Genomic DNA, 15,558 nt, shown 5'->3' on the forward strand with positions numbered 1-15,558 from the left:
GCAGAGGGAGAAGCAGGCTCCCTGTGGGGAGCTCTATGCAGGACTGGATCCCAGGCCTCTGGGATCATGACCTGAGCTAAAGGCAGACACTCAACCACTGAGCCACGCAGGCGTCCCCCATAAATGAGTTTAGATTTAGAAGCAGTAAGAACAGAAATCATTCTATTCAAGCTATATAGGACAATGAATGGGTAGATGCTAGCATAAAAATGATGTTAAATAATAACAGACCAGGCTTATTTGTATCTGATAAGAAGAGGGAAATAGTCATAGATTTTTCCAAATGAAGAGAAGAGAGAACAAGGAAATATGATATTCTTCCAAATGAGCTGGCTCTTATTTCTAAGTGTATTGGCACATTCTTTTCCTGCCAGGATGGGGTATTGGTGGTTTTATGGAAATCTTTTTTGCAGCCCCAGCACATGCTGAGGCATTCTCTCAGTTTGAGTACTTACAAACATTTAGAGACCATATCCTCTGGTGGGTGCTGGGCGATAGAGAACGAGTTTCAAAGAGAAACACTGGGGACAACACAGAATAAGTTGAGAAGACAACAGGAAACCCCTCAAAAAGAATTTCCATATGTTGGGAGCCCGGGTGGCTCAGCGGTTTAGCTTAGCGCCACCTTTGTCTCAGGGCATGATCCTGGAGACCCGGGATCGAGTCCCACGTCGGGCTCCCTGCATGGAGCCTGCTTCTACCTCTGCCTCTGTCTCTGCTTCTCTCTCTCTCTCTCTGTGTGTGTCTCTCATGAATAAATAAATGAAATCTCAAAAAAAAAAAAAAAAAAAAAGGAATTTCCATAGGTAACTTTCACAGCATGGATTCCTTGTACAACAAGCAAGATAAGAAAATTGTAAGGTAGTGCTAATATTAATAATATTCAAGCCTTTTTTTTATAAGTGAAATTCCACAGTATCCTTGTGTTTCAAGTATCTTTGCTGATTGATATTTGAGTTTACATCTGTTAGATATTTGTGACCAGTTTTAGTATTTCTGTAGTAACTATGCTTTTGTGTTAAAATCCCTTTTTATCTAACTTTGTCAGAAATGCTGTGTAGTACATTGTATGGAAGGAATAAACGGGATGAATAAATTGTTCACTGATATTTAAACAATGTCTTTATGACATTTAAGCCCCCTCCAAAATCATCCCCTAAATTACCGGACTTTTTGCTTGTCTCTTGAAAAACATTTTTGGTATTATTTACTAAAGTATACATATACTCTGAGACATTTGAAAGGTGTGCACAAAGTGCCCCAGTTCGTTGTTGTGCAGGACTCTTCCACACTTGGAAGGAGTGCTGGTGTCCCTGCTTTTCCTCACACACCATTGGTGTTCTCCAAACATGGTGACAAGCTCCCAACATGTTTAGAAAACTTCCTCTAGGGGGTGGTACCACTCTGTTGAAAATCTCTAGATTTGGCAGACAGAAACAGAGACTTCGCAGCCAGGCTGAAAAAGATGGGCAAAGCCTGAATGTGCAGTCAGAGTGATAGAGTGAGTGTGGTTTCACAGCTATTAATAGAGAAAGATGAGATTTGTTGATTAAGCAGCTATTATCCAGTACCTACTGTGTGCTGGGTACTGTGTATGCACTGGTGCCCTATAAACCATTGCCAGTGTTGTCTACTTTCTCTTTTAAGCACCCGTTTGTCAAAAGTGCCAAGGGAGTGTCAATACTGCGGGACTTAATTAACGAGGCCATGGATGTGAAGCTGAAACGCCAGGAAGCCCAGCAGCGGGAGGTGGACCAGGATGATGAAGAGAACTCCGTGAGTGGCAGGCAGTGCTGTGGGCCTCAGGCATGAATGCATGTTATTTTATGATTGCCGGGTCAGTTGAGATGAGTAGGGGCTAACAAGTCCGCCTGGAGCTGAAGACACTTCCTGAATGACTATGTCCTGTCCTGGCCACTGGTAATGTCTTGCTGAGGCTGGCCTTCTTATAGCGCTTCCTAAGACACTTTCAAATTTTACTGTTTTGCCCCATATCATTTTCTCAATTTAATTTATTTTTTTCTTCAATTTTTTTATTCGGAAAAACGAATGCTCGGATCGGAGATTTGTTTTTTTGTGTGCCCTTTTGGAGAATCAAGGATCCATACTAAAATGTAGATTTTACACTCATGGACTCCCTCACAAGCCTGAGATTCCAAGGGTGTGCACCTCAGCTTCTTAGATCTATGTTGTAAACCCCCCTTTTTTTTAGAAAAAAAATTATTTATAATCTCCCCACCCAATGTGGGGCTCAAACTCACTGCCCTGAGATCAAGAGTTGAGGGCTCCTTTGATTGAGCCAGCCGGATGCCCCTCTGTTATAAAACTTTGAAGAGGATATAGGAAGGGGAGAGGGGGAGGATGTTTCTGGCTCTTGCTTGCCTGACTTTGTGGTCTTCTTTGGTTAAGTAGGTTCTAAGACCCTCAGTTCTGTGGGTCTAGAATCCCAATCAGCGTCAAATCCAGAAATGCTTGCCCCGAGATGAATAATAATTCAAAACCTTTCAATCCAGTTAGCCCTGATTTGAGGTTTGTCCTCTCACAGGAGGAGGATGAGATGGACTCTGGCACAATGGTTCGAGCAGCAGGTGATGAGATGGGCACCGTCCGGGTAGCCAGCACCACAAGTGATGGGGCCAGCACTATGATTGAGCACGGGGACACATTGCCATCACAGCTGGGCACCATGGTGATCAACACAGAGGATGAGGAAGAGGAAGGGACCATGAAAAGTAAGGCTCTGGTTAAATATACTCCCTTCTCAGACAACCCCTGCAAATTCCAGAGAAAACAAGCTCTCATGGTCCACATGGACTCAGGCTGGAGTCACTTTCTGATTGTGCAGGGGTGGGTGCAGGAGGGGAGAGCTGACCTGAGGCATCAGAGGCAAGAAAGCATCAGCAATGAGGAAGGTCTTTCTTTTGAGTTGGAATAGCCACCTCTCATCGAATGTTGTCATTTTCTCCTTTTCTTTGATCTGTGGAGGCAAATATATTTGTATTGTTTTGATACATAGTTCAAAATGGGATGTGATTCTGAGCTATTTACTATAGGTATCTTCAGTCGATTTCTGTTTTCTGTGGATCTAACCCAGGTTTACCAATACTCAGTCTGTAGTCAGGATGACTGTACAGCTTTGAAAATCCTATCAAGTCCCTTCTAGTTGAAATCTTATCCCACTCTCCTTTTTGGCCTGTGGCCTTGTCCTGACACTGGTGCTTGGCTCTCAGGGTGCTGTCTGCCACTCTGCTCCTCTGTTGCTTCCCTTCCCTTAATCTCTGTATCACAGAGGAAAGGAATTGGGGATACAAATGGTACTAATTGAGCTCTGGATGCACATTTTAGTCTGAGCTTTGCATAGGCTTAAGTCATTATGATCTTTTTATAATCTGTCCATCCCCCCCCCCTTTTTAAAGTTTAAAAGTCCTTCCTTTAAACAGGGACTGTCAAACTATGGTTCACAGGGCAAATCCAGCCCACTACCTGCTTTTGGCAATAAAGTTTTATTGGAACATAGCCATATCCATTCATTTACATACTGTCTTTGACTGCTTTTGTACCACAGAGGCGGAGTGACCAGTTGTGACAGAGACTGTATGGCCCCCAAAGCCTGAAATGGGGCCATTCACTGCTTTTCTCTGGTTCTTTATAGACAGAAAAAGTTTTGTGACCCCTGCTCTAGACCCTTTGCTTTGTGATTAATTCATTTCATGAATTTTTCTTCAATGCTGTATTCAAGTACTTTGCTAGATGCTGAAAAAACAGTCCTTGCACCCAAGGAATTCGTTGTCTTGTGTGGGGGACAGACCACTAATTAATGACACGTCAGTGTATGAAACAAGTTCGAAAATAGAGCTAATCCAGGGGCTTGGTAAAGCAGAATGAGAGTATTCAGTCTGGATTAGGGATTACTGAAGAATTTCTGAAGGAGAAGGCAGGAAGGTTGGCAGGGAGTAGGGTGGGTGGAGGTGTTCCACAGAGGGAGCAGTGTAACACAGAGTCCTATAGGCAAGAGAAGGGTAGATCAGCACAGGGGAGCCATAGCCCATTTATCGTGACTGGAGCAAGCCAGTCTAGGCTGTGGGCCCCAGGCAGCCCACTCTGCTTTTCACCTTTCAGGTCTATGTGTTTATAATCAAGTCTTTGTTTATGAAGAGAAAAGGTTTTCTATTTTTCTTTTTTCTCTTTTGGGGCCAAGACTCATTATCTGTGTTAGGATTCTGGTCAGAGGGGTACAGGTGGTGAAAGAGTAATAGTGCTGTTGATGGATGTGTAAATTGGTATAACTTTTCTGGAATGTAGTATGCATCAGGAGTTTAAAAAGTTCAGACCTTTGATCCAGTACATTCCACTTCTAGGAATCAGGTCCAAGAAAATAATTGAAGATAGAGAAATTATATTTAAGAATTTTTCCAGATATGTTACTTATAATTATAAAAAAAAATTGGATTAATTTAAATGTTTAATAGATGATTGGTCAAATAAATTATGATACATCCATAAGGGGGACTAATTATACAATACAAAAATATTAAAAATCCTGTTTTGGGACAATACTTTGTGAGTTAGGAAAATACTTATGATATGTTGTAAAGTGAGAAAAGAAGGAAGCAGAATTATAGCATTCCCCAGTTTTACAAAAGTAAAAAGATAAATTAACATATGTTAATGTGTACTTAGGAGAAAGACTGTAAAAAAGTATTGCAACAGCTGGGGGTAAATAAATCAGTTATTAAAAGTAAATATAATTGGTAATAGGATCATTAGTATGTTAAATTTTATTTATTTTCTAAAGTTATTTTCAGTAAAGAAGTCTGACCAAAAATACTGCTGGTGTCATTGTGTGTCCTATAAACTAGGGCTTCGAACTTTGGATTACTTTAAGAACTTTTTTTTGCCCCCTCCCTCTTTCTTCTTCTCACTTTTTATGGCCTTAAAAATGAATATTTATAAGAGTTTATAAAAACATTGTCACCTTGCTAGTCCCTTTAAATTCTAACCTCATTCAGTGTTCTTAGGTGTGTTTCATCCCCTGCACTTGAGATCAGAACACCCTAGATATACATTTGGTGTTATGTAAATTGTCAAGTGAATGCTATGTACTAAATTTAGCTTGTCTTTTCCTTTCTTCCTTTCCTTTCCTTTCCTTTCCTTTCCTTTCCTTTCCTTTCCTTTCCTTTCCTTTCCTTTCCTTTCCTTCTTTCCTTTTTTCTTTTTTCTTTTTTCTTTTTTCTTTTTTCTCTCTTCTCTTCTCTTCTCCTTTTTCTTTTTCTTTTTCTTTTTCTTTTTCTTTTTCTTTTTCTTTTTCTTTTTCTTTTTTTTTCTTTTTCTTTCTTTTTCTTTTCTTTTTCTTTTCAGTAGCCAGTGTGATTTGTTAGGAAAGTTTGTTTCATAGTTGGGAGCTGCTGACCTCTAGTCTTTTCACGAACTCTGGTGCTTTATCTTCTTCTACTTGTCTTAAGGGCTTTAATCATACAGATGATTATAATCGCTTATAGTGTAAGGAGGCTGGCCCAATAACATGTGTGGTGCATGCACATGTTACGGAAAATCTGCCCTTTTTTTATTTAAAGAATTAATTTTATTCCAAATGTAATTTTCCAAATGTATTTAAAGTGCTAATTAATTCAGTGGGTTGTTTGTTCAGTTTCTGAGCTTGGATGGCTTAGCATGTCTAATGAGAAACATGCCTCTTTTTTATAGTCATGATGGAAAACTGTTTAAAAACCGCAGCAATCACATCTGAGTGACATTAAATAAACTCAGTTCATCATTAATCTGCTACAGGTCTTTTAATTCAGTTTTTAGGCCACAGGTTTGACAGATTTGCCACTTACTTTGAGATCTTTACCATTTATGGTTTTAGGAGTTAAACTTCTTGTCATGAGAAATTAAAACATACATAATTGCACAAATTAATACCATGAATGACCCCAGTGTCCTGTCACCCAGTTTCAAACCTGATTAATTCACTGCCCATCATATTTCAGCCTCCTCAAAGAAAATAAATTCAGTTAATTTAAAGCAAATCTCATATATCATTCCATTTCTTTAGAATTAGTTTTAAACATTTAAAGGAAAGTATCTGACCAGGCTTGGCTCAGATCTAGCAATTTGTGTTGTTTTGGAGAAGTCACTTTCCTTGTACGGGCCTCCTCGTGCCTTAATCAGTAAAATTAAAGAATTATGAAACTTATGTACTTTCATTGTCCTTTATGGTTCAAATAGTCCACACCTTTATAAAGGTTGTATAACATGACTAATATTGAACTGAAGACATACCACTATAGACAGGTCAAGATGATTGAATGAGATGAAGCACTGGAGGCCTGTTTTTGAGCATGTGCCTGTATGGTTCTTATAATAATAGTAATAATTTACATAGATACTCTGTTTTCTGATTATTTTCACTTAATAAGGGTATGCATTTTCCATGTCGCTGCAAAGTCCCTGTTTTCATTTTTCATACTTAACTGTTTTTTTAAATCATTTACCTGTTGCTGGACATTTTGGTTGTTCCTAATTTTTCACTGTTATAAATAACTCTGCAGGGAACATCTTGCATATAAATGTTCCTTCTTTTTAGTATTCCTAGGATAAGTTTTCAGAAGTATTTGAATAGTTTCATGTGTATTTGTCCTATTGTGAGACTGCCATACTGTGTCCTCTGAAGTTTATACCACTTCACATTCCACAAGACTAAAAGCAGCTATCAGGACACTTGATTTCTTCCTTTATATCCATTTTTCCTTTTTATTTCCCATGTTTTAAATCTCTGTGCCACTTTCTGGGTGTTTTCTCTAGATTTATTTTCTAACTCTGTCATTCTTTTTTTTAGCCACATCGAATCAGTGGTTTGACCCAGACAAGTTTATTTCCATGGATAAATTTTTTTACTTCCTAGAAGTTTTGTTTTGTTTTGTTTTTTAGATTTCATGTATTTATGTGGAAGAGAGCAAACATAAGCAGGGGAGGGGCAGAGGGAGAAGCAGGCTCCCTGCTAAGCAGGGAGCCTGATGTAGAGCTTGATCCCAGGACCCCAGGATCATGACCTGAGCTGAAGACAGACACTTAACCGAGCCACCTAGGCTCCCCACTTAAAAGTTTTAATTAGTTATTTTTAAATCTGGTTTTTCTTCTTTTGCAGTGTTCTAGTCTTGTCTTACAAATGTTCCTTTTTCTCTTTGAATATTATAAATGTCTTTATTTCAAGGTATATTTTAATATTTTTGAGAGAGTGAGAGAGAGCATGTGGGGGGGGAGGGGCAGAGGGAGAGGAGAGAGAATCCTTAGCAGGCTTCATGCTCAGTTTAGTGCAGAACTCAATGTGGGGCTCAATCCCACAACCTCGAGATCGTGACCCCAGCCAAAACCAAGAGTTGGACACTTAACTGACTGAGGACCTAGGTCCTTGTATACCTTGTAGGTATTTTTTAGATCAATCTGTTATCTTGAGTTGTTGGATCTAATTTCTGCTGTTTATTGTGTCTGCTATCTCTTATACTGTGAGATTTTTTTTTATACTTTGTGATTTTTGTTTGTGTGGTTATATTCAGTGGGAAGTATCTTCTTTGGAAGTTTCTAATGTTCCTTGAGTTGCATAGGTATCCCAGCAAGGCCCTAAGGGGTATTTCATTCCAGTGGAATCTTTAGATTATTTCTCATTTCTGTAGTGTGCTTGTGATACAGCCAAGGAAATTACCTTCCTAGAAGTTGATTCTTTCCACTCCTCACATGGGCAGAAGCCATTCCTAAGCCATGTCCTTGAGCTTGTGGTTAGAGTTTGTCATGGCTTCTATCTTTGTGCTGGGGGTTGCGTACTAGCTTCCTTTTTATAGATATGTCTTGGCTTCTGTCAGTATCCTGGTTCCTGTTCCCTCATCAGGTTTAAAACTAGTCTCTATGTTTTAGTTTTCCCAGCGGGCCATTCACTTCAGTGCTGTGTGTTCCTTTGTTGCTTTTTCCATTTGCAGAGTTTCCTATTCTAGTTTTGAGGACCATAATATTTCTGTTTTGTTAAGTCTTGGATTTTTGTGTGTTTAGAGCAGGAGTGGGGACATTTAGTGCTTCAGCTCATTCAGCCATTTTGACCTGTCTATAGTGATGGTATGCCTGTACTTTCCCTACCAGGGAAAACTTTATAGAGAGGTTGTTATTTGCTCATGGTCACATGGCTAGTAAATGCCAGTGCTGATAAGCTGAACAAGTTCAGAGTGTATGCTCCTTTTATTACACGGAACTTCCAGTTTGTTTTAGAAGCCGCCCACCCTTACATTAATGGGCATTAGATCTAATGTGCAACAAAACTCATAATTAAGTCACGTATTGGCTTCTGAGGAGATCCCAGAGATATACTTTTTTTTAGAACCAATCATGTATTATATATGATTTGTTTATTATACTCAGGAGACTAGGCATTATAACTGTTAATAATAATCATTAATGATTAGGCCCTTAATATATATCAGGCATTGTGCTTAATCCTTTGTGAACATTTCATGTATTAATCATGAACCACCTCCCATTTTATTGCAGCAGAAACAAAATTGCAAAGAGATTAAGTAACTTGCTTGTGATCACATAGTGATTAATAGGAGAGCCAAGGCTTGAAGCCAGATATGTTTGATTTCAAAGCTTATTATGTTCTATTCCACTTCAGCAGAGCCTCTTTATTAAGTTTTTGAGGCTCATGTTACAGATTATATGTTGGTGAGCCTCAGCCTGCAATAATGTACCCCACCTTGCTGGTTGTTTGGATACTCTACAATTCCCCAGGAGTCCAGAAGAGAAGGACAAATGGTTCTCAAAGGGGTCCTGCTCCGATGATGGGCTTAATGGTGTGTTCCATCTGAGGGAGTTTCAGTTGTGTATATCTGAATATACAATAAAGAATCCAGTTGTAGCTGGGGGAGGGGATCCGAGTGGGAGTGAGATCTGGCCATTTTACAAAGAGACCTCAGGAACATCTGTTAAGAACCGTGAAAAACCATGATAAAATATCAGTATGGGGATTTGGGAAGATTTCTTCTATTTGTGTACATAAGTGTGTTTTTTTTTTTTTTTTTTTTTGGTAAAGGCTATCTATAGAAGAACGCTGCTAGAAGATCTGAAGTGACAGGAGAGGTTCTAGGTCCATGTCAGGATTGTTGTGCCTTTTCTGGACCAGTAGAGGGAGCTCTGTGACAGATCATGGTTAGAACGGTGTCCCCATCCACATTCACAAATCCCCTTTCTGTGGTAGGCTTTATTCTCCATCAAGACTGTCGTTTATTTATTTTAAAATCTATTTTAAGTAAGCGCAGCAACACTAGGACAGTGTCTTTATTTGATTTAGGTAGGAAATTGGGTACCTCATACTTGGCAAAATTCAAATAAGACGGAAGTCTGCCAAAATGTCTCAAAATAGTTTAAACTTTTTCTCTCTCTTCCCGGATTTCTCAGTAGACCTTCACCAGAACTGACGCTTTCTTTCTGCAGCACGGCACCATGGATGTAATTTTGCAACCATCATGAGCTAAAATGACTAACCAAGGAATTAAATAAAATGTTAAAACTTAAAATTCTGGTGTGGTGGTGACTTGGGGGATGTTATTTGCATATCAAAGTAAATATTAACAATGGCAGCTTACAGTTTTGTTGCCTCTTTAGTTTTCACTAATCTGTTTCCACACTACCCAGAAGTCCGTCTTACTTCTTTCTTTTGATCCTTATATATTTTTCTTTCTTACCAAGGCCTCCGGTACAGTGTTGAAGGGTAGAGGTGGTAGTGGGCATTCTTGTTTGAAAGGCTTGAGTCCATGACATCAATCTTTCAGTCTCCCAGTGGCCCAAGTTCTGACTCAAGCCTTTCAAATTAGACTCTGTGAAAAGGGAGTGAGTGGGTGGTTTCTGTTTAAAACTAACATATCATTCAGAAACTTCCCATTTTTATTCTAGAGCAATGGCCACATTAATCTCTTGGAAATAGGATTTTAAAGCGAGTGGCATACTTATGTTAAGACAACTCAAGAGCATGGTTTGGGCAAATTCCTGTGATAGTATTATGTGGTGAAAACACTGTGCATTTGTAGTTCCCCAGAAGTTCCTAAGTCTCATGAAGGCCCTAATTGTTGCCATAAGTTTCCTCATGTCAAAACCAAAGCCCAAGCTCTTGTTGAAATGACTTTATTTCAGCACCGTCCATCAGATACTAATTTCGGAGTTGCAGAAGATGGAAATTCTTGACTCAAAGCCTAGTTTCTTTACACTTGCAGTTGTCTAGAGGGGATTGTTTAAACATTGCTTCCCTCGTGTGTTCCCTATCTCATTCTCCCTGGCCCCATTGATAGCATTTTGCAAGGGTGGTAAATAAGACATAAAGTACTGCAGGTATTTTAACATTTTATTTTACCACAATAGCCTTACTATACAATTTCTGATCCCCTCAGGGTGTTTAAAACTATTGTTGGACAATATTACGCATCTGTATGTGTTTTTGCCACTTTCTGCAGTGTCTGAGAGTGTTGCATGCATTGGCACCAAAGCTAAAACTTTAAAACGTTTCGTTTTGTTAGAAATGTATCTCTTAATAAAGGTAAGAGAAAGAAAAGGGGACTGTGGAAAGAACATTAATCTTTGGATTCAGTCTTTGCTTTGAAACTTGCTCAGAATCTTACATACTTCATTCTGCCTCAGCAGGTTACTTCCCTCTTCTTTGAGCCTTTTTCCATAGTCTGAAAAAATGCGGCATAAAAGTTCCTACTTCATAGTACTGTTAAGATGATATAAAATAATAAATAAAATACTAAGCCTGTAAATGCTTAAAAATGGTAAGTAATATACATTTATGAGTCTCCTGATGAATGACAGTGGCTTTTTAATTGGACCAAGGCTGCTTTTCTCATCCTCATTCCTTTTCTCTTGCTTGCTATGTTTTTATGTTTCATTCTTGGTATTAATGGTGTTTTGTAAACACCACCTCTTTGCCTGTGCAACTGGCATGAAAATGGTTGATCTAAAGGAAGGTTATTTTGTCAGTTTCCGTAATGTTTTAAAAATGTGTGTAGTGAAAGAAAGAGAGTGACTGTGTGTGTGTTTCACATTCCTTGGCAATAAGATACAGGTGCATTGAGAATCTGTTAAATAGCTCAAAATACACGATGGCAGATTTTAAAGAGGCTAGGCTTTGGATTTACCTGAGCCTTCCTTTGTTAAGTTTCAAACTGTTATCTTAATACTGTGGAATTTATTACTGACTCGATTTTTTTTTTCTCTCCCCAAAAGATAGTTGTGGTTCACCATGCACTTATCATAAGCTTTCTCCTGGGTGGGATTTGCACTAAAAGAGCAGACTCTTGGTCCTTAGTCTTTTCTCACAATTGCACAAATAAGTCAAGGTCATCCTGAATTGAGACTAAATCCTAATTGTTTGTGCAGTTTTTCTAATTGTGTCCAGATGTTGGGCTCAATTTTATCTTTGGAAACCATTAACATTCTTGATTCTTTTGGGATGAGCCAAAAAACACAGACACATGGTGCCTGAAAATTCATTTGAAACACCCTGCCAGACCACATATTAGGATATGAAAGTACCAGATCTCAGTGTGACTTGGGTGAAGGGCTCAAGGTCTATATTTTTGGGAAGATAAAGGTGCTCCGTTATAGTTAAATTGGTAAAAGGAGAGCCAAGAATAGCCATGTGGGAAGTGTATTTTCTAAGAGCAGTAGCATGAAAGTAATGAAGAACAGGGGAAAGTGAGTCCTAAAAGATATGCTTTGGCTCTAATGCCTAAGAGGCAGATAAATCAGTTCTGACTGATTAGGGGAATGTATTTCTCTGGTGCTCTAAGCTGTTCTGACCTGCCTACTCTTGTTCAGCAAAGGAATGGAGATGTATTTTGATCAACTTAAATGGCTCGATATAGAAAAAGTAGGTGCTTCTCTTAAATGTTCATGCTGTAAGAAACATCAACTTGGAATCTATTTATTAACATAAATATCTAATGCCAGCCAAAAAGTATTTATTAGGTAGTCACTTATGTCCTTACTGTGTAATGTACAAAAGCCAAATGAGGCATTGTTGCTGACCAGGAATTTATAGGTTTAAAGGGGAAGGATGACATTTGTCATTGCCATTACCTAATATTTATGGAGAGCCTGCTGTACTGTAACTATTCTTTGTCATTCCTTGTATGCCTGGGACATTACTCTGCATGATTCAGATTATGATATTTGATGTTGACATAACTTAGTTGAGAATATAGGACCTCTATGTATTGAAGGTGGTATAATACTAGGCCAAATGCTGGGCAAGCGGTACAGACAAGTATTAAAGGTTTTGTGAGAAGGAAAACAAAGGACTTAGATGCGCAGCCTGAGTGAGGCTATTTTAGCAAGTGCAAAGTCAGAAATGTAAATATATATATTGAATATTCATTTTGGCTGAGGTGGGTTTTGACCAGACATTGAAGGACTTTGAATGCCACAGAAAGAAGTTTGAACCTGATTCAGCAGGTAGTAAATAGGGTAATATAAAGATATTTTGATCAGAGAAGTAATAGAACAAGATGGTTTTTTAGGAGAGTCAGTGGGATGATGTGGAGTTTGAAAAGGCCAGAAAAGAGAAGACCAGTTAGGAAATGTTTGTAATAATCAAGGTATGGATCATTCTTACTTGTCAACCTTCTGTATCTTTTTAAATGTGCTACCTCTATTGCTCTAGTTAGTAATCTTTTGAAATTTGAATTTAGATCTGTTTGAATAGATATGTGGCAGCTCACTAGACTTAAGGAAGTAAGGACCACTGCCCAGAAGTCACATTGATTTACATAGAGGCAATTGCCAAAATTAGTTAACTAGGAGAGTTATTCCAGTTGGCCTCCAGGGAATCATATAACTGATGATTCCAGCGGTTCTTAGTGGTTTCAAAGAGCCTTCAGAGGAATATTTATGAGCAGACATAGAAACTTGGATAATAACTTGTGTAATAAAATGAGTTACTACGTGGAAAGCACTTAAGTGCCCAGTAACAAAAACAAAAACAAAAATCACACAAAAACAAAGTTTAATAAAGGTTAGATTAAAAATCAAAACGAACAATCCTCTGATAAGGCATATTATTCCAAGCCAGAAGAAAACATTTGAGGGATTACTCGAAAAAAAAACTTATTTTTTTTCTCACAAATATTTGTATATGAAACAGAAAAAAATGCAGACTCTACTTCTCTAATTTTAAACAAAATTAATTACTATTAAGGTAGAAAAGAATTATTGTGGAAATTAAGGACAGAGTAGTGACCATTATGCTTTACGTATTGTCAGTCTTATAAAAATGAATATGAACATGAAAGGACATAAAGTTCAATGTCAACCGGGTGGTCACTCCAAAGGCAAAGGTGGCTTCAGTCTTTGGTCAAGCTCTGTCCCAGTTAGGACTACCCTGGCATTGTGTCATACCTTGTATGAATCCAAAAATCAAAGTAGATTGTAGAGGACAGGGGTCTTTCTTCTTTTTTAAAAATTGAATTATTGATCTATAACTCACATATCATGTAGTTGATTCTTTTAAAGTATACAGTTCAGTGGATTTTAGTATACTTACTGAGTTGTGCACCCATCACCACAATGTAGTTTTTAAAGATGTATTTTTTTAATTGAGATGCGATTCACAAAAGAGAGCTATAATTTACGTATCATAAAAAAAATCACCATTTTAATGATCCAGTCCTGTGAGGTTTTAGTGTATTAACAAAGTTGTGCAACCATAGCCACTGTTGAATTTCAGACATTTTCTTCATGCCCCCGCCAAAACCCACAATCCTGTTAGCAGTCTCTTCTTATGACCCCCTCTGCCCCTCTTCCCAGGCAGCCATTCATCTGCTTTCTATCTCTATGGGTTTGCCTATTCTGGACATTTTATGTAAATGAACTCCTACAAAATGTGGCCTTTGTGTTTGGCATCTTCCACTTAATGTTTTCAAGGTTGATCCATGTTGTGGCATCTGTCAGCACTTTATTCCTTTTTATGGCTGAATAATCCCATTGTATGGATGATACTCTATATTGTTGATGCTCTGATTTTAGAGAATTCTGGTCATCAGCAGAAGAAACTCCATACTCATTAGCAGTGACTTGACATCCCACCCGTTCACCCCACGGGCCTAGGTGGCTGGCTACTAATCTGCTTCCTGTCTCTACAGATTTGCCTGTCCTGAATTTGTGTAGAGTCATGGAATAGTGGTCTTTTGTGAGTGGCTCTTTTCACTTAGCATAATACTTTTTGGGTTCATCCTGTGTTGTAGCCCATGTGAGTACTTCAGTCCTTTTCATTGTGGAATAATATTCTCTTGTATGGTTATACCATATTTTATTTACCCATTCTCCAGCTGATAGACATTGGGTTATTGGGTCCTTCTGTTTTTAGCATTTTCCAAAGAAAAATGAATATGGGAATTAACTCCTGGTCTGTGAGCTTAGACAGATTGTCCATTGAGCTTACCATGTGCTGCTTACAAAGAAAAATGAGTCAGTCATAGTATAGGAATTCATGCACTTCCTGTGTCAGATAAAAGAATCAGAGCAAAGGACAGCTGTTTGGAAAATTAGACTATTCTGCTCTGTCCAGTCCCCCCATAGCTTCAGGTTTTTGGCATTATCAGTCAGCTGAGCGTCTTTATTTCCTGGGATACATCTGAAAAAATACCCTGGCTCACATTGAAACAGAAAGCCCACCAGCCATCTGAAGCCCTGGGGACAGCATTGCCTTTAATCAGCTTGGACTGATTCTGTTATGCTTCTCAGTACTGACAGGCTATTGTCCAACACACTTGATCATCTAGCTCAGGAGGGCTAAAGAAAAGTTCAAAGATAAGGTTACTGGGAAAATTCCATTCCCCTACTCATTCTACACTCAATGGCAGTTCTGACATGTCAAGAGTTTTCTTTTTTCTTTTTTTTTTTAAAGAGTTTTCATTTTGATGTCAGAAAATTTGCAATATAAGATTTGCAGCTCACCAAACCTAAAATCTGATGATCAGGGTTCAGTCCTGTCCTTGTTAATAATGAGCTACATAATTTTAGGCAAATTTCTCATCTGTAAGGTGGGAATAATAACACATACCTCTAAAGATTTGAGGATTAAGTGAAATGGTACATCGTCTAGTACTTGGTGCCTAATAAGTGCAGGTCTTCCTCCCTCCTACTTCATTTACATGTTATTCATGAAGTTTGGTTAGGAACATCATGCAAAAGTACCGAGTAAACAGCCTGAAACTTAGAAGGTATTCTATAAACCTTAGTTAAATTTGAACCTGAGTTCTCAAAGAATAGAACTTTTTGTAGATAGACAGTGGTGTGTGTGTGTGTGTGTGTGTGTGTGGGAGGAGACACAACAGACACCATCTGGTTAGTTTTTACTTTGTAACAAACCACTTCTAATTTAGTGGCCTGGCTGTGCAGCTGTGGTGGTATAGTGGTGAATATAGCTTATTTCCCAAGCTTGATGCCAGCTGATGTGATGGTGGCCATGGCTGGTTGACTCATGAAGACCTCTGTTGACTGGAGCTCACATGGTATTTGCCA

The 15,558-nt window shown here is 38.5% G+C and overlaps 1 protein-coding gene across 4 annotated transcripts in view; it reads left to right on the plus strand.

Annotated features, from left to right (window-relative positions):
- The window catches only part of STK4 (serine/threonine kinase 4), an 88,408-nt gene that overhangs the window by 26,353 nt on the left and 46,497 nt on the right, over window positions 1-15,558 (plus strand). For all 4 annotated transcript variants that reach the window (XM_072801177.1, XM_072801180.1, XM_072801178.1 and 1 more), the window contains exons 8-9: window positions 1,648-1,776; window positions 2,546-2,732. In XM_072801177.1, coding sequence (XP_072657278.1) covers window positions 1,648-1,776; window positions 2,546-2,732 — 316 coding nt within the window. The remainder of the gene's footprint in view (window positions 1-1,647; window positions 1,777-2,545; window positions 2,733-15,558) is intronic.

The sequence above is a fragment of the Canis lupus genome, chromosome 26 (genome assembly GCF_048164855.1).
Source record: "Canis lupus baileyi chromosome 26, mCanLup2.hap1, whole genome shotgun sequence".
NCBI classification, from domain to species: Eukaryota; Metazoa; Chordata; class Mammalia; order Carnivora; family Canidae; genus Canis; species Canis lupus.